The 21,207-nt window shown below is 45.5% G+C and overlaps 1 protein-coding gene across 1 annotated transcript; it reads left to right on the forward strand.

The window, feature by feature from the left end:
* The first annotated feature begins 561 nt into the window (after nucleotides 1–561).
* LOC147333491 (retinal guanylyl cyclase 2-like) lies at nucleotides 562–20,652 on the forward strand. Its single transcript, XM_086267981.1, has 24 exons — nucleotides 562–678; nucleotides 3,516–3,762; nucleotides 4,321–4,551; nucleotides 7,825–7,980; nucleotides 8,061–8,203; nucleotides 8,395–8,550; nucleotides 8,693–8,842; nucleotides 9,666–9,885; nucleotides 10,051–10,126; nucleotides 12,258–12,342; nucleotides 12,553–12,669; nucleotides 12,737–12,820; nucleotides 12,972–13,148; nucleotides 13,505–13,658; nucleotides 13,847–13,990; nucleotides 14,062–14,210; nucleotides 14,305–14,468; nucleotides 15,417–15,540; nucleotides 15,611–15,679; nucleotides 15,791–15,965; nucleotides 18,449–18,547; nucleotides 18,682–18,767; nucleotides 19,296–19,381; nucleotides 19,465–20,652. The coding sequence occupies exons 2-24, from the start codon at nucleotides 3,525–3,527 to the stop codon at nucleotides 19,550–19,552; spliced, it is 3,171 nt and encodes a 1,056-aa protein (XP_086124107.1). The 5' UTR covers nucleotides 562–678; nucleotides 3,516–3,524; the 3' UTR covers nucleotides 19,553–20,652.
* The last annotated feature ends 555 nt before the right edge of the window (nucleotides 20,653–21,207 follow it).

Here is a 21,207-nt window from a genome sequence, read left to right on the forward strand (position 1 = left end):
AAGTGAATGTAGCTTGACCATGATTCTCTCTCCTCTCTCTCTCTCTCCACTGTAAGTGGATGTAACTCGACCATGATTCTCTCTCTCTCTCTCTCTCTCCACTGTAAGTGGATGTAGCTCGACCATGATTCTCTCTCTCTCCACTGTAAGTGGATGTAGCTCGACCATGATTCTCTCTCTCTCCACTGTAAGTGGATGCAGCTTGACCATGATTCTCTCTCTCTCCACTGTAAGTGGATGTAGCTCGACCATTATTCTCTCTCTCTCCACTGTAAGTGGATGTAGCTCGACCATGATTCTCTCTCTCTCCACTGTAAGTGGATGTAGCTCGACCATGATTCTCTCTCTCTCCACTGTAAGTGGATGTAGCTCGACCATGATTCTCTCTCTCCACTGTAAGTGGATGTAGCTCGACCATGATTCTCTCTCTCTCCACTGTAAGTGGATGTAGCTCGACCATGATTCTCTCTCTCTCCACTGTGAGTGGATGTAGCTCGACCATGATTCTCTCTCTCTCCACTGTAAGTGGATGTAGCTCGACCATGATTCTCTCTCTCTCCACTGTAAGTGGATGTAACTCGACGTTGACGCTCTCCCTCCTGGTCTGTGGTCCTCCCTCGTTCACCCTGACATCATCTGCTTGGTTTTCCTTTGGACAGATGAAGCTCTGAGACAAAGGTAAATAGATCATTGATCGCTCGATTGAGTGTTCTGATATTTGAGCTTCTGATGCTCAGACAGTCTTAGACTCTGTGTGTGCAGACAGGTTGTGTTTTGTCCTCTCTGATTTCCGATCCGTTGGAGCTCCCTCCCTGTTAAAAAGGAGTTCTTCCTTCCCACCTTCGATTGCCCCTCTAATATTGTAGGCTCTTTGACTGCTGCTGTAAACCCGAGCTGTATACATAAAGTTAAATTTTGCCTGAATATAGGGAGCATGGGACCTGAGTGATTTAAGTAAATCTGTTAATGAGCTTGATCTTCTTTAAAACCAGCCAATCGGAGAGCTGCAGATCAAGTCTTGACCTCTCAGGTGTGTGTGTGTTTCCATGGTTACCATGATTGGATTAAAGGTGTCAGCGGATGCCCTCTGTGGGTTCAACCTGAGCATGTGTGGTCATAGTTACATACTCTGCTCTATCTCTCCTGATGCCATGACTGAGGCAACACATTTGCACACACCATCATCGGTTATTGCACAACATGCATGTCTCTGGACAGCCTCTGGTGGCAGCCAGACAAACCAGTGAAAGCCTCCACCTGCTCTCCAGTTGCTGTACCTAAGGGTCCAAACTTTAGGATTTATGTTCTCTGAGGAGAACCAGTCACAAATGAGCTACAGCTAAGGGTCCTGTTTCAGAAAGCCGGTTCACTGAGGCTCAAGTCCTGAAGGGGGTCATGGTTCATAGTGGTCCTACACAAGCGGTCCTAGTCCCTTAGGAGGTTGAAGGTTTCCAGTGCCTGGTGGTTTGAGTGTTCAGCTTCAAGTCATCACAGTCTCTAATGTGGACTCAGACCTACCTTCAGATTAATTATCCCCAGAGGGAAGCATCTCTGTGACATCACCTGGAGACTCATCACAAACCCCACAGAGTCACAGCTGCAGGAGGTCAGAGGAAATGTGGTCGTTTCAGAGGTTTTGACAGTCAGCTTTCAAACGCTGATACAAGCAAGCATCCTACGTGTGGTTAACTGCATCTCATTCATAGTTACTGTGGAAATGACACTTAAGTCATGTGAACAGAAGGTCTTCTTCTGAGGGTTTATTGAAGTATTCTCACCTTAAAACAGAGCGTGGTCCTCTGTGAAGGGGCCAGCAGGTCCCTGTGACCTTATCACCTTGGAGCTTCTACATTGTCATTTTTTAACGAAGCACTACGTAGGCCTCTAAATTCTTAATCTGTTATTCACTTTAATACCTAACAGGAGCAGATGTTAAAGGTAAGATGTTACATCATTCAGGTGGCAGGCTGGTCGTATAAACTTACAGATCATGTGATTCTGGCTACCCACAGTCCACAGTGACGCAGTGGTTAGCACTGTTGCCTCACAGCAAGTCCTGAGTTGTAGTCAAATTCAAAGTGGAATCAATGTTCTTCTGCTGTCCATGTAACTGTGACATGTGACTGCATTGCGTCCAGAGGAAGCCAAACCCCGTAAAAGCATCAGTGTACATATGCAATGTTGGTCTATAAAATCTATTTAAAACAATAGCTTGCTCTTCTGTTTTGACTGGTATGTTTAGTGTAAATGTGTTTTCAGTGTTACAAACAAGTGATTCATACAGATTTCTGATGCTTGTCTCCTCTGAGTTGTATGTCAGCATTATTAAGTCTTATTACAGACTGCCAGAGCCAGTCCAGTGTTCCACAACCAGTGGATTCAGCCTTCCTCCTGAATCCGAGGGTCGACTACAAATCTCTTTTCCAGAACACTGGCATACACTTTCCCAGGAAAGCTGTTGAGTGTGATCCCTCTGTAGTTGGAGCACACCCTCTAGACCCCCTGCTTAAACAGGGCAACCACCATCTGGTCTGCCAATGTAGAGGCAATGCAACACTGTAGAAACGTAACCCAGCAGCACAATAGAGTTCCTTATTGGAGAGTTATTGAGAGTTATTACCCCCACCCAGTGACTCTAAGAAGGCTGGATGGGGTGCTGGAGAACTCTGTAGGGTCATTTGGCTCATACACACAAACAAAAATTAGGACTCATTCCACGACCACAAGGCGCAGGGAACCACCGGGGAAAACTCCAACAGCAAAGGCAGCCAACCGTGGCGATACATGTAGTACCACTCTGTCCGTGCCCTCACATCGAGGGCAACTCCAGAGGGGAACAGAGTCCAGGTCATCTATAGGAAACTGGTTGAGAACCAGAGCTATACACTGAGGTCATCACATCTTAACCTCATGCACCAGCTCAGGCGCCTTTCCCACCAGAAAGGCGACATTCCATGTGCCACAAGCCAGTTTTGGAAGCTGAAAATCGGAGTGCCAGTACATCAGACTGTCTGGGGTGGCTGTAGCTCAGGTGGTAGAGCGAAAGCTTGGTGGTTCGATCCCTGGCTTCCTCAGGCTGCAAGCCAAATATCCTTGGTCAAGATCCCAAATTGCTCTCCGATGCATCCATCGGAGTATGAATGTGTGTGAATGTTACTTAGAAAGCACTTGGAAAAATGTGCTTGTGCGAATGGGTGAATGTACAAGTTGTGTACAGTGCCTGAAGTGCTCAGAAAGAGTAGAGATGCGCTATATAAGAACCAATACATTCACCATTTACCATCTAAGCACCCAACCCTACAGCCCCTCGTGTGGGTGGTAAGCCCACAGTCTTAAGCCCTGTCTTTAAAATGAACTGACATTGCAGGTTAAGTAATTCATTACGTGGAGGTTTCAGGTTCCTTGTTAACAGACAGTAGTTTGACAAACCTGAATCAGTTTTTTTTGTTTCATCTTTGTTCAGACGAGTTTGTGTTCTTGTTGACTTTCTAAAAATCTGTCTGAATCTCTGGCAGGTTGTCAGGATGCAGCTTCGATGGTTGCTAGGGGCGTGTCTGTGGTTGCTATGCATCGAAGAGGTTCGGACAACAACCTTCAAGATCGCCTTGGTCGGTCCGTGGTCATGTGACCCGTTGTTTTCCCGGGCGATGCCGACAGCAGCGGTCACGCTGGCGTTGTCCAGGTTACGGACTGACACCAGTATGAGCAGAGGGTACTGGTATGATGTCAAAGTGCTGGACGAGGACTGCTCTGCCTCCAAAGGTCTGTTATCCAATCAGCCAACAGGACCTTAAAATAAAGTTCAGTAAAATATTTAGAAAGAGATTACCAGTTACAGTTATGGTTAGTTACACTAGAACAAAGTGCTACAGGGTTAACCAATCACACAATGATGAGTTAGCAGCCAATTATTAGACCCCCTGTTAAAAGGGTTTTTTTCTTTCCCACTGTTGCCAAAGTGCTTGCTCATAGGGGGTCATGTGATTGTTGGGTTGTTCTCTGTATCTGTTATTGTGCGATCTACTATACAATATAAAGCGCCTTGAGGTGACTGTTGTTGTGATTTGGAGCTTTATAAATAAAATTGAATTGAATGAACAATCAGAACACATTTAATAAAACCTTTAATTTGAAAAGTCTGCTTGTTAGTCACATATTAGACCACCTCCAAAGGATCATTAGACATTTAATCAGTCTTATCAACACACGCTTATTTGAAGTGTGTTTATCAGCTTACAGACTGGAGTAAGTGAACAATTTTTTATTTTCCTTATTTTTATTTGTGTGATATTTATTTGACCTTTGACCTTTTTATTTTAGCTCTGACCAACTTTGGGGACTTTGAAGGTTATGGCTATGCCTACATTGGACCCTTTAATCCCGCCCTCTGTCACTCTGCCTCCCTAATGACTGAGCATTGGGAGGCTGGACTCGCCTCTCCCGGTTGTCTAGATGCTGACTGGCCAAACCTGCCGCCACTGACTCCTCCCACCAGAGTCCTGTTCACCGTGCTCAGATTTTTCGGCTGGGCGCATGTCAGCATCATCACAGGTAAGGGTTTGACATCACAGTCAGAGTGGTGGGGTGGTTCTCACCATAATCTCTTCATTCAAACTTGTGTTACTTTAATTTAGTCTGAGCCGGTTATTTGATCTGAGCTTCACCATTTTAGACTGTTACACTCACATATTAGGCCCCCTTTGTTTGATTTTGGTGGTTTGACTTTTACTGCCCATCGGACTATAACTGCAGTGGTTCATTGGGACATCACAGAAGTGGAGGTGTTTTCTGTGAGGGCTTTAACTTAACCATTGTTACTTATGAGCTTCTGAATGGAGATAGAAGTGAGAGCTAGACCCAGTTTAACATATCGACATGTTCACCAGGACTCTTTCACCAAGGAAACTTCTTGCTGACATGAAATCCTCTCTGCCAAAGTAAAGTACAGAGATAGACAGAGACAGCTGGAGGTTCAACAGATCCACTGACCTTCTGATCCTCCAAGTCTGATTTCACCATTCTGAAGGAAAAAGGAGACATGGACCGAGCCCTTCTCTTTATGGACCCATCCAGGAGGACCTCAATTGTCCTGGTTGTCTGATTCCAACTTATTAAGGACAGCTTCTTAAAAGCTCAGATGATCTCCACGATCTTTGGTTCTTCATCATTTCAAACCAACCATCAACTAAATGATCCACACGAAACCTTGATGTCAGGGGGCACTCATTCGATTAATGTCCAGACGGCTGTGATCATCTCGTCTTCTCTGTGAGAGTAAAAAACAGAGCAGTGTCAGGTCAAGTGGCTTTATTGTCATTGCAACCATGTGCAGTATGAAACGAGACAGCGTTCCTCACACTGTTCCTCTCACTGTTCCTCACACTGTTCCTCACACTGTTTCTCTCACTGTTCCTCACACTGTTCCTCTCACTGTTCCTCACACTGTTCCTCACAGCGTTCCTCACACTGTTCCTCTCAGTGTTCCTCTCACTGTTCCTCACACTGTTCCTCACAGCGTTCCTCACACTGTTTCTCTCACTGTTCCTCTCACTGTTCCTCTCACTGTTCCTCTCACTGTTCCTCACACTGTTCCTCACACTGTTTCTCTCACTGTTCCTCTCACTGTTCCTCACACTGTTCCTCACAGCGTTCCTCACACTGTTTCTCTCACTGTTCCTCACACTGTTCCTCACACCGTTCCTCACACTGTTCCTCACAGCGTTCCTCACACTGTTCCTCTCACTGTTCCTCAGACTGTTCCTCACACTGTTCTTCTCACACTGTTCCTCTCACTGTTCCACACACTGTTCCTCACACTGTTCTTCTCACACTGTTCCTCTCACTGTTCCACACACTGTTCCTCACACTGTTTCTCTCACTGTTCCTCACACTGTTCCTCACACTGTTCTTCTCACACTGTTCCTCTCACTGTTCCACACACTGTTCCTCACACTGTTCCTCACACTGTTCCTCTCACTGTTCCACACACTGTTCCTCACACTGTTTCTCTCACTGTTCCTCACACTGTTCCTCACACTGTTCTTCTCACACTGTTCCTCTCACTGTTCCACACACTGTTCCTCACACTGTTTCTCTCACTGTTCCTCACACTGTTCCTCACACTGTTCTTCTCACACTGTTCCTCACACTGTTCCTCTCACTGTTCCACACACTGTTCCTCACACTGTTCCTCACACTGTTCCTTTCACTGTTCCTCACAGCGTTCCTCTCACTGTTCCTCAGACTGTTCCTCTCACTGTTCTTCTCACTGTTCCTCACACTGTTCCTCTCACTGTTCTTCTCACTGTTCCTCACACTGTTCTTCTCACACTGTTCCTCTCACTGTTCCTCACACTCTTCTTCTCACTGTTCCTCTCACTGTTCCTCACACTGTTCCTCACACTGTTCCTCACACTGTTCCTCTCACTGTTCTTCTCACACGGTTCCTCACACTGTTCTTCTCACACTGTTCCTCTCACTGTTCCACACACTGTTCTTCTCACACTGTTCCTCTCACTGTTCCTCACACTCTTCTTCTCACTGTTCCTCTCACTGTTCCTCACACTGTTCCTCACACTGTTCCTCTCACTGTTCTTCTCACACGGTTCCTCACACTGTTCTTCTCACACTGTTCCTCTCACTGTTCCTCACACTGTTCCTCTCACTGTTCCTCTCACTGTTCCTCACACTGTTCCTCACACTGTTCCTCTCACTGTTCTTCTCACTGCTCCTCACACTGTTCCTGACACTGTTCCTCACACTGTTCCTGACACTGTTCCTCACACTGTTCTTCTCACTGTTCCTCTCACTGTTCCTCACACTGTTCCTCACACTGTTCTTCTCACACTGTTCCTCTCACTGTTCCTCTCACTGTTCCTCACACTGTTCTTCTCACTGTTCCTCACACTGTTCCTCTCACTGTTCCTCACACTGTTCCTCACACTGTTCTTCTCACACTGTTCCTCTCACTGTTCCTCTCACTGTTCCTCTCACTGTTCCTCACACTGTTCCTCTCACTGTTCCTCACACTGTTCCTCACACTGTTCTTCTCACACTGTTCCTCTCAGTGTTCCTCTCAGTGTTCCTCTCAGTGTTCCTCTCACTGTTCCTCACACTGTTCCTCACACCGTTCCTCACACTGTTCCTCACAGCGTTCCTCAGACTGTTCCTCACACTGTTCCTCTCACTGTTCCTCACACTGTTCCTCTCACTGTTCCACTCACTGTTCCTCACACTGTTCTTCTCACTGTTCCTCACACTGTTCCTCTCACTGTTCCTCACACTGTTCCTCACACTGTTCTTCTCACACTGTTCCTCTCACTGTTCCTCTCACTGTTCCTCACACTGTTCCTCACACTGTTCCTCTCACTGTTCCTCACACTGTTCCTCACACTGTTCTTCTCACACTGTTCCTCTCAGTGTTCCTCTCAGTGTTCCTCTCAGTGTTCCTCTCACTGTTCCTCACACTGTTCTTCTCACACTGTTCCTCTCACTGTTCCTCACACTGTTCCTCACACTGTTCCTCTCACTGTTCCTCTCACTGTTCCTCACACTGTTCCTCTCACTGTTCCTCTCACTGTTCCTCTCACTGTTCCTCACACTGTTCCTCTCACTGTTCCTCACACTGTTCCTCACACTGTTCCTCACACTGTTCCTCTCACTGTTCCTTTTGTGAACCTGCACGAGGTCTGGCTGACAGCTTTTACCCAGCATTTGCGTAAACATATGCATCACCCCGGCAGTTTGTTTAAATTGTGATCATCTTTGTTGTCTTAATTGTTTATCAGTGTTTCCTTTCTCCATCTCTTCTCCTCTGTTGTGTAGCTGCCACCGACCTTTGGGAGAGCACCGGACAGGAAGTGGCCTCTGCGCTCCGGGCTATGGGTTTGCCGATTGGGCCGGTGGTTACCATGGAACCAGGCAGCAAAGGCGGGGCTCGGGAGGCGCTGAACGAAATCAGAGAAGCCGACAAGGTCAAAGGTCAGAGCTAAGAGGTGATCGTTAAGCTGCATCCCTGAACTGAACACATCAGATCAGAGAACTTTTTATTTCACCTTCAGTGGTCATCATGTGCATGAGCTCTGTCCTGATTGGTGGAGAGGATCAGAGGGAGGTACTGCTGGCCGCCCTGGAGATGGGGATGGTTTCCAATGGTTACGTGTTCATTCCCTACGACGCCCTGCTGTACGCGATGCCCTATCAGGTAACGACCAACAAGTTCTCAAGGAGGTTTTATTCCATTTTCTCCGATCCTCAAAAAAAAACCTGAGTCAAGCAAACTTTTCTTATTTACCACCCATACACCACCCCACTGCCTTTACATGTTAATCATGACATGTTTAACTAAAGGCTGAGTTCTGATTGGTTCCCTCCCTCTCTGTTTTATCCAATCAGCACACAGTCTTCAACCAGCTGACCAATAGCACGCAGCTACGTCACGCCTATAGTGCCGTCCTGACTGTTACCATGGCATCCGACCAGAGTTTCTATGAAGCTTTCCGCGAGGCTCAAATGAGCCGAGAGATTCACTCGGGTGTCTCCGCCACAGAGGTAAACAAACAAACAACAACAAACACGGGCTTTAATGTGCTGATGGATTCAGAGGTAAACAAGTAAATAACGTGTAAACAATGTGTACGTCCCCAGTAAACGAGAGAATCTAATGTGACAAAGTGTTGTCCTGTGTCTGCAGGTGTCTCCTTTGTTTGGGACTATTTTCAACATGGTCTACTTCGTTGCAAAGGCAGTGGAAGAGCGCCGTCAGGCGGGGAGTGGACACTGGGTGACGGGCAATCAGCTCATGAAATCAGATGGAGGCTTTGATTTTCAGGGTTTCAATCAGGTCACACAGATTTCAGCACTCGCTAGCTGAGTAACTGATGGAGTTGCTGCTTTCAGTATCAAAGCTGAGATAAAAGACGTTCTCCTCGTTTCCTTCAACAAACTGCTCCAGATCAGATAGACTCGTGACACTCAGAGGGAGAGAGGCAAAAACTACAACAAGGCACACTTCACGGTTTTTAAAACTATGACCTAAAACTCAAGTTTTGTTTTGTAGCAGTGAAGAGTTACTCGTGACTGAACCTTCTAGTGTCAGATGACTCTGATCTGGGAACAGTTCGTTCTGATTAAGTTAGACAGACTAATTGAGTCTCTGTGTCCACAAACACAAGAGTTTTAATAATTGTTTTTCACCACTTAATACAACATAATCACATCTATCCCGTCGTTAAGTGTTTGCATAAAGTTCTCTAAGGAGCTTGGAAAGATTTTCAGTGTACACTGAGAAGAATAGAACCTTTGACTCTGAAGTTCTCCAGAGGCAAAGAGGTAAAGAACTAATCATTTGACCCCGATGACCCAGGGTGAGAGCTAAAACCTGCAGGACACCGGACCTCGAGGCCTGGAGTTTGAGAGGATCAATAATGGGTCAACAACCCTCTTAAGGGACACTCCCACAGACGCTTTTCTTTCCAAGCTCCTTAGACCATGATGACCTGGATGACTAAGAAACTTCACAGACATTTAGAATAAAGTTAATAAATTAATCATTTCTGAACCACAGAATTTGATTTGATCTTTTTTGTTTTGCATCATCATCATTTTCATCATGTCCTCACCTTAAACTCAATGGTACAATCAGCTCCTGTCTTCTTCCCTTTCAGGTGTTGTATGGAGGTACTGAGGGGCGTGGCCTGCAGGCCAGCTACGTAGTGTTGGACAGCGATGGCGACCGCCTCGTCCCAACACACTCACTCTCTCCGACGCACACCGACGGGACGACCGGAGGTCTGAGACCGCTGAGCCGTTCCTTTGTCTTCCCGGGAGGAAAACCCCCCTCAGCCAGCTTCTGTTGGTTTAATCCAGATGAGGCCTGCAGTGGAGGTGTGTTTACTGACCCACAGAGAGGGTGGGAGCTTTGTGCTTCAGTTCAAATGAGGTCTTAATTACACCTGTAGTTTCTGTATGTGTCGTGATTTAGTGTTCACATTGACAAAAGGTTGCTGTCCGGCATGGCTATAAATGTGGAAACCTCTCCACTCCCTGCAGGTATGGGCGCTGTAACTGTGCTCTTCCTCTTCCTGTTGTTCTGCACTCTGCTTGGAGGCCTTTTCTTTTGGAACAGGTTAACACACAGGCTTAATCTCACACACTCCTCTCTAACGTACCTGGTGCTTATTCTGCTTTCAGTCTGGTTCTCGGTCATCCCGGTCATGGTAGTCTAAGAAACTTGGAAAGAAAAGCGTCTCGACTTCTTTAAGTTTCGTGAAGACGCAAAGCTTCTTGAGCTCTAACACCAAATGGTGGAATGACCGAGGCTTTAAGGCCTAGTGGGAGCTGTCCCTGGAGAGGGTCGTTGACCCATTGTTCATCATGTGACTCATCACATGAGCCGAGGTATTAGTGATGTGTTGGTCGTGAACAAAACGGCTCTTAGAGCCGACTCTTTGAAGCTCCTTATTGGGAGCCGTGGGATTTCTTTCTCCCTCTCTCTCTCTCTCTCGCACTTTTTCCCGCTTCACTCTGCACGCGAGCCTTGTACTGGGCAGAGGGGGGAGGGGCGGTAGTTACACTCAGTAGCACAGGAACAGAGCGGGAGGGAGAGAGAGAGAGCAGGGACAACAACGTCACATTAGAAAGGTATAGTGATCATCCACAACTATTTTCAGTTGCAGATGATAAAGGATTCAGAAAGTTTATTCATGCAGGTCCATATGACAGAGAATATGCATCTTCTTTTTGTTTTCATATTATAATTTATATTTAATTGTGTTGTGGTTTGCAGTGTTTTGTGTTGTTTCACTTTAAATTTGTGAAAGGAAAAAGTTGAAAATTTAAATAGTTAAAAGTTGAAATGTGAATAGTTTATTTTTGTATTATATGATTTATTTATTACATTTTATGTGGAGTGAATAAATAAAAGTATATTTACGGTGGCCCCTACAGACAAAACACGTACAAAAGACAACAGCAGTGCTCCAGGATGCTAGGGGGCAGTGTTGAGCTTTTGTTATCTTCTGGCTACACAAGCCAGCAAGTACCAACGACTGGATTTGGTGTGTGGTAGTAACAGGTAAATGAACATTTGTTTAAATTATTTGAATATATATGAGTGCCTGTGTATAAATACACAAACAATACCCACATGCTTTCAATTGTGTAATTTAAGTGATCTAGTAGCTCGGCTTTGGAAGTTCAGTTAATGCCAGCAATGTGTTTTGGAGTTTGTACGTGTTTTGTCTCTGGGGGCCACCACATATATTTATATATAAACATATAAATAAAACCACATTTTTTTACATTAGTAATTCCTTTTGTGCATAATTTTATATTATTGTGAATAATAAATTAATTAAAGCAACAAAACAACCTGACGAGCCGGTTGGGAGCTGAAAGAGCCGGGTCTCTAAAAAGAGCCGGAAATCCCATCACTACGAGGTATGAGGGTCATTTTTAGCAGACGTAGCCAACCTTTACATGGAGGAAGTAGAAAGTATGACTCTTGGCAGCACCTCGCCACTGGTGCAGACACGTGTATGCCACCTAACAGTTTGCTGTTTCTGGACTGTGCACATAGAGGAGAATCGAAATCTCAACATTAAAGTTGACTGTAATAGAGAGAAGATGGATGGTTTGAAAGAGGAGTGAAAGAAGCCATCTATGTCCACTGTGAATGACCATCTTTGAACAGAGGGCGGGGCTTATCACACCAACTGTCGGCCATCTGTAATCCAGTCTCTGATGCTTCCCAGGCGCCTTAAGGTCTCACAATGGGTTCACCCAAAACCTCTGCTTATAATGACTCACACCCACCTTGGCTCATGTAATGAGGCCATGATCAAGAGTGGGCCAATGACCCTTTTAAGAGGCCACTCCCACTAGGGCTTAAATACCTGGGACTCTCCACTATACAGTCTTCGAGCTAAGGAAGGTTTCTCAGACAGAGCCTCTTTAAGAAACTTGAAGTCCAGTAGTTTTTCTTTCCAAGCTTCTTGGATTTCTGCTGCTTAGTTCAAACAAACAAACAAACAAACAAACACACAAACAAACAAAAAAGCCATAACCACCCTGAACTCACTGACGACATCGTTTCACCCCCCAGTCCAAGGACTTCCTTCCATACACAATCGACCATCACCACTGTGTAACACTTAATTTATGTGCAATGACCCACACTGTAAATATATAACACGACTTATGTTGTATATAGTGCTGCAGAACTGTGCACCTTTCTTTTCTCACGTGTCTCTGGACAGGAGTACTAAGGGAGCAGTGACAGCAACCAAAATGATCCTTACTCTGGACGACATCGTCTTCATCGATACTCAAGTCAGCAGGAAGGTCAGAGAATGTTTACTGGTGGTAACTAGTGTTCAATCTGGTACCATTGCTGGTACTGGTGCATCTGTAGTTCTGTAGAAAACTGGGAGCAGCGGGAGTACTAACAGCGAGGCATGTTTGACTAATGAGCTAATCGATGAGCTGATCAATGGGCTGATCAATAAGTTGATCAGTGAGCTACCTTTGGTCAGATTGTTGGTGTTTCCATAGAAAGTCAACGATGAGTCCATCATGAAGAGTCTTTTGGAAATGAAAACTCCATTGCGATCGCTCGCTCGAAGTTATATCCTCACAACACCCGAGAGCTCCAACATCGGGATACTGGAGGTATTACCTGCACCTGTGTGAGCCTACCTGTCCTGTCACATTCCCTGATTGGCTGTGCTGTTTTCAGGGTGACTGGGTTTGGCTGAAGAAGTTCAGTACTGGAAAAACACCAACAGAAGCCAATCAAACCACCCAGAATATGTTCAGCCAGGTATGATGAGCAGAAAATCTACAATAGAAAACAACAGACACAGATTCTATTTGTTTCTGTGTTTTCTGTTCTGTTGTATGGCGCTACCATCTGTACGTGAAACAGATTAACAGTATTGCAGTATTAAGAGTATTTTCTGCCTGGTGTTCAGTTGCGGGAGATGCGACACGAGAACCTAAACCTGTGCCTGGGTCTGTTTGTGGACTCGGGGATCTTCGCCCTGGTGGTGGAACACTGCCCCCGAGGAAGTCTGGCAGACCTGCTGGCTGACGGCAACGTGAGGCTGGACTGGATGTTTAAATCCTCACTGCTCATGGACCTCATCAAGGTACTGCTGAACCTGGTGTTCACTTATATCTGCTATGAGTAGTGGTGGTCGGGGGATGAAACGAAAGAAGTGAGTTCATTAGATAATCACTGTTTGTACAATGCTGCTACTTATACAACAACTGCTGCTGTGAGCATTACTCACACTAGTACTCTCTTATTATTAATAGTGCCATGATAAAACACTGCTGTCCTAATGAAGGATCTATGAACTAGTCTGATGAAGTTCAGGTTTCACGACTCGACTTCTAAGTCAATTAATTATGCAGCTCTATTCGACTTTATCTATGATCTCTTTAAAGACTGTTTCATTTCTGATCAGACCGATCAGGTTACTGATATTTGTGTTTGTTTCAGGGCATGAAGTACCTTCATCTGCGAGGTTTGACTCATGGCCGTCTGAAGTCAACAAACTGTTTAGTTGATGGTCGCTTTGTTCTGAAAATAACAGATTATGGACTCCCTATGATCCTGAAATCCCAGGGGATCAGCATTCCTGAGGATCCACACGGTAGAAACATGAGCACGTTCAGATGTTTGAAGTTTATCTCAGACGCTGTATCTCTGCTTACACGTGTGTTTATGTCAGAGGGCATATTAAGACTCTCCATCCTAACCCTAACATTAACCCTAATCATGAACAAAACACAAACCTGTTCCAATAAAAACTGCAGCTGTGTTTCTCTTCCCGTCTCTCAGACATGCTGTGGACAGCTCCGGAGCTTTTGAGGAATCCGGTCTCAGGAGGTTCGTTTGCTGGAGATGTCTTCAGCTTCTCCATCATCATACAGGAAGTGATCTCCCGCACACTGCCATATGCCATGATGGACATGCCGGCTCATGGTGAGGGAGGATGTCTGATCAGCTGTGTCTCTTATAAACCGCCTGTCTCTTACCACATGTCTGTCTCCCAGAGATCGTGGAGCGTCTGAAGCAGCCTCCTCCTCTCTGCAGGCCGATCGTTTCGGTCGATGAAGCTCCTACCGAGTGTCTCACGCTGATGAATGAATGTTGGAATGAAGACCCGAGTAAGAGGCCGAGCTTTGATGACATTTTCAAACAGGTGAGCCGAGTCTCACTGCTGCCACCTGCTGCCTTCTACAGGCTCGGGGTTATTTTCTGATTTCATCTCGACTCCTTTGACAATCTGTTTGCAGTTTCGAGGTATCAGCAGAGGCAGGAGGGCCAACATCATCGACTCCATGCTGCGGATGTTGGAGCAGTACAGCTCAAACCTGGAGGATCTGATCCGAGAACGAACGGATGAATTGGAGATTGAGAGAACCAAGACAGATAAGCTGGTGGGGCAGCTCCTGCCAAAGTAAGACTAAAACAGTAAATTACTAGTAATAATTAGCAGTAATGTGAACTGGAGGTGTGGTCAGAGTCTCTGATGGGTGGGTGGATAAGAGTCCTTGAGAATAGAACTGTGTCGTTGGGCCTCGTTAATGAAGTTCGCTGCAGACAAGAATGAAAGGTCCTCATGATGCAGACTTTGGTCCTGATGGGACACCGACTCCCGAGAGAGGAGTGGCCATGCTGGGAGGGTTTAGCCTGGCTCGGGGTTGTGGAGTTGCACAGGTGCTAATGAGAGGGCATGCTGCAGCCAATCACTCCTCAGGTTATGAATGATGAGCTGCATTGTGCATTTGGAGGAATGCCCCAACATGATCTTTGGTGAGTTTAACTTGTTCCTGTATCACAGGAAGTTCGTCCTCCGTTGTGCTCTTTTGATTTGAGCTTGTTTAGCTCTCTGAGGACCTGTGAGATGATAGCTGCTGGCAGGCTGAAAGGTAACTCTGTCTTACTGGAATCAGACAGGATCATTGATATGGTTGGTGCCAAGGTTTTCGACTCCACTGGGGGCAGATTCTGACACCAGGTCACCAGATAGTGACTCTTTCAACTGTAGTTGGATTCATCCCCATTCAGCCAAAACATAGCAGGTTGAGCATGGTAATCACGTTCCAGTCTCCTGGACTGTCAGCACTGGTTATCTTCCAGGCTGTTTCGCTGTCAGGCAGCAAGTCTATGATCCCCCTGCAAGAGGAGTACATTTAGGCAGGAGGATTTGTTCTTTGGCAGACCAGGATGATGATGGCGTTAAAAGTGGAGCTAAACTGGAATCCATTATTGGTTCCTGCGGAGTCCTGGGTTTGAAGGATGAACTGGAGAGCCATGTTAAACTTCTGGCCTGTATTTTGGCTGTTTGTGGCATGGTTACACTAAGCAATGAAATTCTTACTTTGCGAGTTCCCATTTGTTCCAGGTCTGTGGCTCAAGCTCTGAAGAAAGGGAAGCCAGTGGAACCTGAACATTATTCGGACTGCACCCTTTACTTCAGCGACATTGTTGGATTTACAACTATTTCTGCTCTGAGCGAGCCCATCGAGGTACAAACTGTTTGAACTTGTTTTTGTGCATTTCATTTTTCAGTGTTTCACTAAACCCGTGTGTGTGTAGGTGGTCGACCTGCTGAATGACCTCTACACCATGTTTGATGCCATCATTGCTCTCCATGATGTGTACAAGGTAACACACTTCCATTTAAAACACGTGTCTGACCTAAACAGTGAAGATTTGTCTTAATTTCTGGATTATCTGAACAAAGACACATGAAATTTGGTTCTGGTTTTGTTATAGGTGGAAACTATTGGAGATGCCTACATGGTGGCTTCAGGTGTTCCCAACAGGAATGGGAATCGACACGCAGCTGAAGTGGCCAACATGTCTCTGGACATCCTGCACTCGATAGGAAACTTTAAGATCAAACACATGCCCGAGATTAAAGTCAAAATCCGCATCGGACTGCACTCAGGTACACCTGTCCACCGTTATCTGCTCATTCAGTACCAGGACGTCAGGAGAGGGTTCATTTATCAGTGTAACTACTATACTATCAAGTTTCCTCATCTGAAGAATCCAGAGTATGTTCAATGTGTCTCAGGTGTAAGTCACTCTTACTGTGGACACGTGTGGATGAGATTAGTGAAGCTCGACGTCTGTGGGCAACTGCTGAAAGATTTAGAAATGTCGGGAGTAGTGAGTAGAAGTGTCTGTTGACAGAACTGTTTTGGGAGACCTCAGGGCTGGCTCAAGTCCTGCCTCATCAGCAGCTGGTGCTCAGACCACAAGGATGGGAATGATATTTGAACCAGTCAGACTGGATTACAGTACCAGTTTTGGACAAAACAGTTTAATGGTTTTTCTTTTTAGATTCTTGCTGAAGGCATCAACTAATAATGAACACATGTTGAATTATGTAGTAAATCAAAAAGTGTGAAATAACTCAAAACACGTTGTTTGTTTTATATTTTAGATTCTTCGTAATATCCAGACTTTGCTTTGATTACTGTGTAACCTGGACGTGTGTCCCTCTATCCTAATGAAAGGGATCCACCCTACTGGCCCCAAGTGTAATATTTACAATGTTCGGGTCTCGGGCCTCCCAGTGAGAATCACCACGAGGCTACTCCGAGGCGCACTCACTGAGCCTCTAGGTTCTGAAAGGAGATTGGCAGCAGCAGACTAAATGGAAGCAAACAAGGCCTCCAGCCCACACAACACTGCTGATGGGAATTCTGAGTCTTTTTAGAGAACCGGCTCTTTCGGCTTGGCTCACTAAAAAGAGGAAAACCATGACTGACCTTCAGTTGTTAAAGTAATGATGGACTGTTGTTTCTCTTACTTTACTAATATGAATGGTAAAGGTTGTCAAATATGTCTGTCAGCTGTGTACCAACCTGATTTCTGCACAACACAACTGATGGTCCCAACCCCATTAAGAATGCAAGAACCATTCTTAATTAGGGGGCGACCGTGGTGCTGGGGGTTGGGATGTGCATCTGTAACCGGAAGGTTGCCAGTTCGATCCCCGGGCTCTCTGTCCTGGTTGTTGTGTGAGGGGCCGATGGCGCGATATGGCAGCCTCGCTGCTGTCAGTCTGTCCCAGGGCAGCTGTGGCTACACCTGTAGCTTCCTCCACCAGTGTGTGAATGTGAGATTGTAAAGCACTTTGGGTGCCTTGAAAAGCGCTATATAAATGCAATCCATTATTATTATTATTATAACCAATGAACCCTGACAGGCTCACCTGTGAGGTGAAACCATTTCAGGTGACTACATCATGAAGCTCACTGAGAGCAGGATAAGGGTTTGCAGCGCTGTCAACAAAGCAAAGGGCAGCTACTTACAGGAATCTAAACTATAAAACATATTCAGTGTTGTTTTGCTGTACCCTCAATCATCCAGGTGAGTAAATCCAAAAGAGTTGATTCAGTTCATCTGAACGTTCTCAGTGAGAGAAACGTTTCATCATCATCAGGTGACGTCTTCAGTCTCAGCTGACTGCAGGTTTCCGACCTTATAAACATGCATTTGCATAATGACTGAAACCAGCCCACTGAAGGAACAATGGGCTGGGAGGTCAGTTCCTTCATCATTAATATTCACGTTGTCATGTGGGCTGCTCCTGCCGGGAGCGGTGGAGGAGCTGCTCCAACCGGAGATGGCAGATGAGGGGCGCAAGGGTCCACACCGACTGGAGGAAGAGGAGCTGCTCCAGGAAGGGCTCTTCCAGCCGGGAGTGGTGGAGGAGCCTCATAAGCCAGAGGTGGACGAGGGGCGAGAGGGGCTGTGCCTGCTGGAGGCAGAGGCGCCGCACGGGGAGCTGTGCCAGCCGGGTGGCTCCCCAGCCTCAGTCGGACGATGGGGGTATTTGGCGGGGCGTGGCCTGCGGTGCTGTGCTGTGCAGAGAAGGTGGACACACCTGCACGGCATCGGCAATCTTGCCCCGCCAACTTAAAAATGGGACTGGTTCCTGACTGGGGTCTGTTGGTGATGTGCATTGAGGAATAAACATGTACAGAACACAACTGGGTCATTGTTCACTCATGCTGGTTTCAGTGACTGTGCAGATGTACTGTTTATAAGGTTGGAGAAAGCTGAGACTGAAGAAGTGACAAAGCATTTCTCACACTGAAAACACTTCATCCTACATCCAGTTGAACATAATCAACTTTCCTGGCATATTTAAACTTGTTAATGAGTTTTTTCTTTGCTACATAATTCCATATGTCGTGCTTCATATACATGAGGTCTTGAGTTTGTATCAAAAGTAGTAAAAATAAAGAAAAACCATTAAATGAGAAGGCGTGTCCAAACCTTTGACTGGTAGTGTATTTGTGTTCCCAGCTAGTTTGAATGTAACCCTACATCTCTGATTAAAGTATGGTAATAATGGTTCCTGAGGTTGTCAGTGGTGTTAGTGCCAGGTAAAGGTCTGGCCCTTCCTGTCTTCAGGTCCCGTGGTAGCAGGTGTGGTTGGACTCAAGATGCCCAGGTACTGTCTCTTTGGAGACACGGTGACCACGGCCTCACTCATGGAGTCCTCTGGGCTACGTAAGTAAAATCTTTGATCAATGGTTGGATCACTGAGAGACCACCCTGAAGTCTCTCCTGTCTGCATTTAAATTATGTCAGAATCACTAGCTTCCTCCTGAGTTGCGGTGTGACGATGTGTTTGTGGTCTGCAGCTTACAGGATCCACATCAGTCTGAGTACGGTCAAAGTCCTGACCAGTCTGAAAGTGGGATACCACATAGACACCCGGAAGGCACAGGTATGCCAATCTAAACAGACCTGAAGCAAATCCAAATATAATTGCATGACGCAGTAGCTGTGGATGCTGTTAGAAAACACGCAAAATGGTGATAAAGGCAGCACGCTGGCTCGGGTATTAGCACTGTTGCTTCACATAAAGAAGGTCTTGAGTTCGATCCCACCCCCTGCCAGGGCCTTTCTGTGTACTGGGTACTGTGGCTTCCCACAGTCCAAAGACATGCAATTAGTGAGGTTATGTTAATTGGAGAATCTAAACTGGTCATAGGTGTGACCACGAAGCTTAGCCTTGAATCGGGCTGGCGACCTGTCCGGGGTGTACCCTGCCCCACCCCTGCGACCCTGATGAGGATGAAAGAGAATGGATGGTTTATAAAACCTTATCAAAAGTCAGGTTATTACCCTCAGGTTTACTGTAGTCCAGTCTGACAGGTTCAGAGTCTGGTCCAGATCCCACCCTGTCCACAGTTAGTCAGCCTGATGCCAGTCCGTGGTGGGACTCGTTGATGTTTGGATGCTTGTGTTGCAGGTTAAGGGCACAGAGGACACGTACTGGCTGATGGGTCGAGAAGATTTTAATAAACCTCTTCCTGTTCCTCCAGACCTCGCCGGAGGGTAAGAACACACAGCGGTCATTATCGATTACCAATAAAGTAATCATTAAACTGAAACTCGCTCTCCACCTGTCTCTCTGTCAGGGCCAGCAACCATGGAATCAGCCTGGATGAGATTCCAGTCGACAGACGACAAAAGTTTCTGGACCGACAGAAGAAGATGAAGAAGTGACAACACACACAGTGTCATCAGCTGATGAGACCCTCTCAAAGACATCTGAACCCTGGAGATCTTCAGCCTCCCAAAGGCTGTAAAGTCTGAGTGCACAAACCAATCATCATCATGGGCGCTAATTTCTACTTCCTGATTTAACTGGAAGTCCTCTTTGATTGGTCGCTGACATCGCTTCTGTTTGACTAGTGGAATTTGTCCCTCACACTGTCTGATGTTTTACAGTTGTATAGAAACTAACTGTTACCATGGTGACTGTGATGTGTTAGTAACCTTGAAATAGAACAAGGGTTGTTCATGTCCAATGAATGCTGGGTAAATGACTGTTAAAGAGTGGATGCGTGACAGATGTTGTGTTGATCAATAATCGGTTCTGCGCACTGACGCTGGCTGTATGCTGTCGCTGTTCCTCATGCTCCTTTAAAATGTAAATGTTCCATTAAACTCTGAGGTAGACTCAGTGCTTAAATATGGATTTTCCCGGATGCTCCTGAAGGCACCGTCTTCCTCAATAAGTCAATCAAACGTGCAGTTCAGGTCTATTTTCTTCACTACCAGCTGAGTTTCACATAATAATCTGTAAAAATAACACACAAACACCCATTGTTGTGTAAGTAATAATACTTTTTTAAAAACAAATGACAAAAATACTAAAAAGAGTGAAAAAACAAACAAAAATGGAAACAATTTAGTTTAAATATTGTCTGAATTAGACAGAGGGCGGCTGCTGCTGTCTGCTGACAGGTGAGGGCTGAAACGAGCCACTGACTCCTTTTAAACCTCCCTCTCAGTCTGCATGTTTGTTTATTCCCTTTCCAATTTTCATTCGTCTCATGTTTTGTGCATTTTGAATTAATTTCCTTGTGCTTCCTCTTCTTAAATCCTATTTTTAAGCTTTTCACCTTCTAAATTCAAAAATGGATATTCTCTGGATTATTCCAGTTTTACGTTAATTTAATTAAAGTTGATTTAAAAGTATTAATATTTTTTTTGATATAACCCCTAACCCTCTCTGATTGCTAAACATAAGCAGCTGTACTCCAGTTAACCTGGGTTTCGATAATCGATTTTAGCTTGAATAAAGTGATATTGATTCATTAGATCCTGAATCAGTTTTTAAATATAAATGTATTTTGCCAGAAATGCCAGAATCTCAGGTTAAAGCTCACAAAACTAGATCCCAGATCTGAACGAATGAAATATTCTTATTGAATATGTAGTTAGATCAAGCATGGAGGTCTGGATTTGGAGTCACACTCAAAATGAAAGTGGACAAACACTTTGATGTAATGTCCTTAAAACAAGTCCAAATGAGGCTCAGCAGTGCCTGTATGACCTCCCTACAACACCTGGGCATGCTCCTGATGAGGTGGCGGATGTTCTCCTGAGGGATCTCCCAGACCTGGACTAAAGCATCTGCCAACTCCTGGCCGGGGGCAAGGCTCAGTAGAGGCCTCACGGCACATCGTTCTTTTAACCCCCCGCCGTCTTTCACTACTCAGGTTAAACATGATACATGAGTCACTTAGATAACTTAAACATGTTATTGTTTGGCTTTTTTCAGTGTTTTATTTGTTCCTGAGTAAATCGGTTTGTTATAGTAACTTATAGTTTTCACACAGCTGAATAAACGTCAAACAGACAGCTGATTATCA

This window comes from Aulonocara sp. 'chitande type north' Nkhata Bay, linkage group LG3 (genome assembly GCF_057382095.1).
Source record: "Aulonocara sp. 'chitande type north' Nkhata Bay isolate Kocher_YH1m ecotype deep benthic linkage group LG3, A_spYH_male_GT1.1, whole genome shotgun sequence".
Taxonomy (NCBI): domain Eukaryota; kingdom Metazoa; phylum Chordata; class Actinopteri; order Cichliformes; family Cichlidae; genus Aulonocara; species Aulonocara sp. 'chitande type north' Nkhata Bay.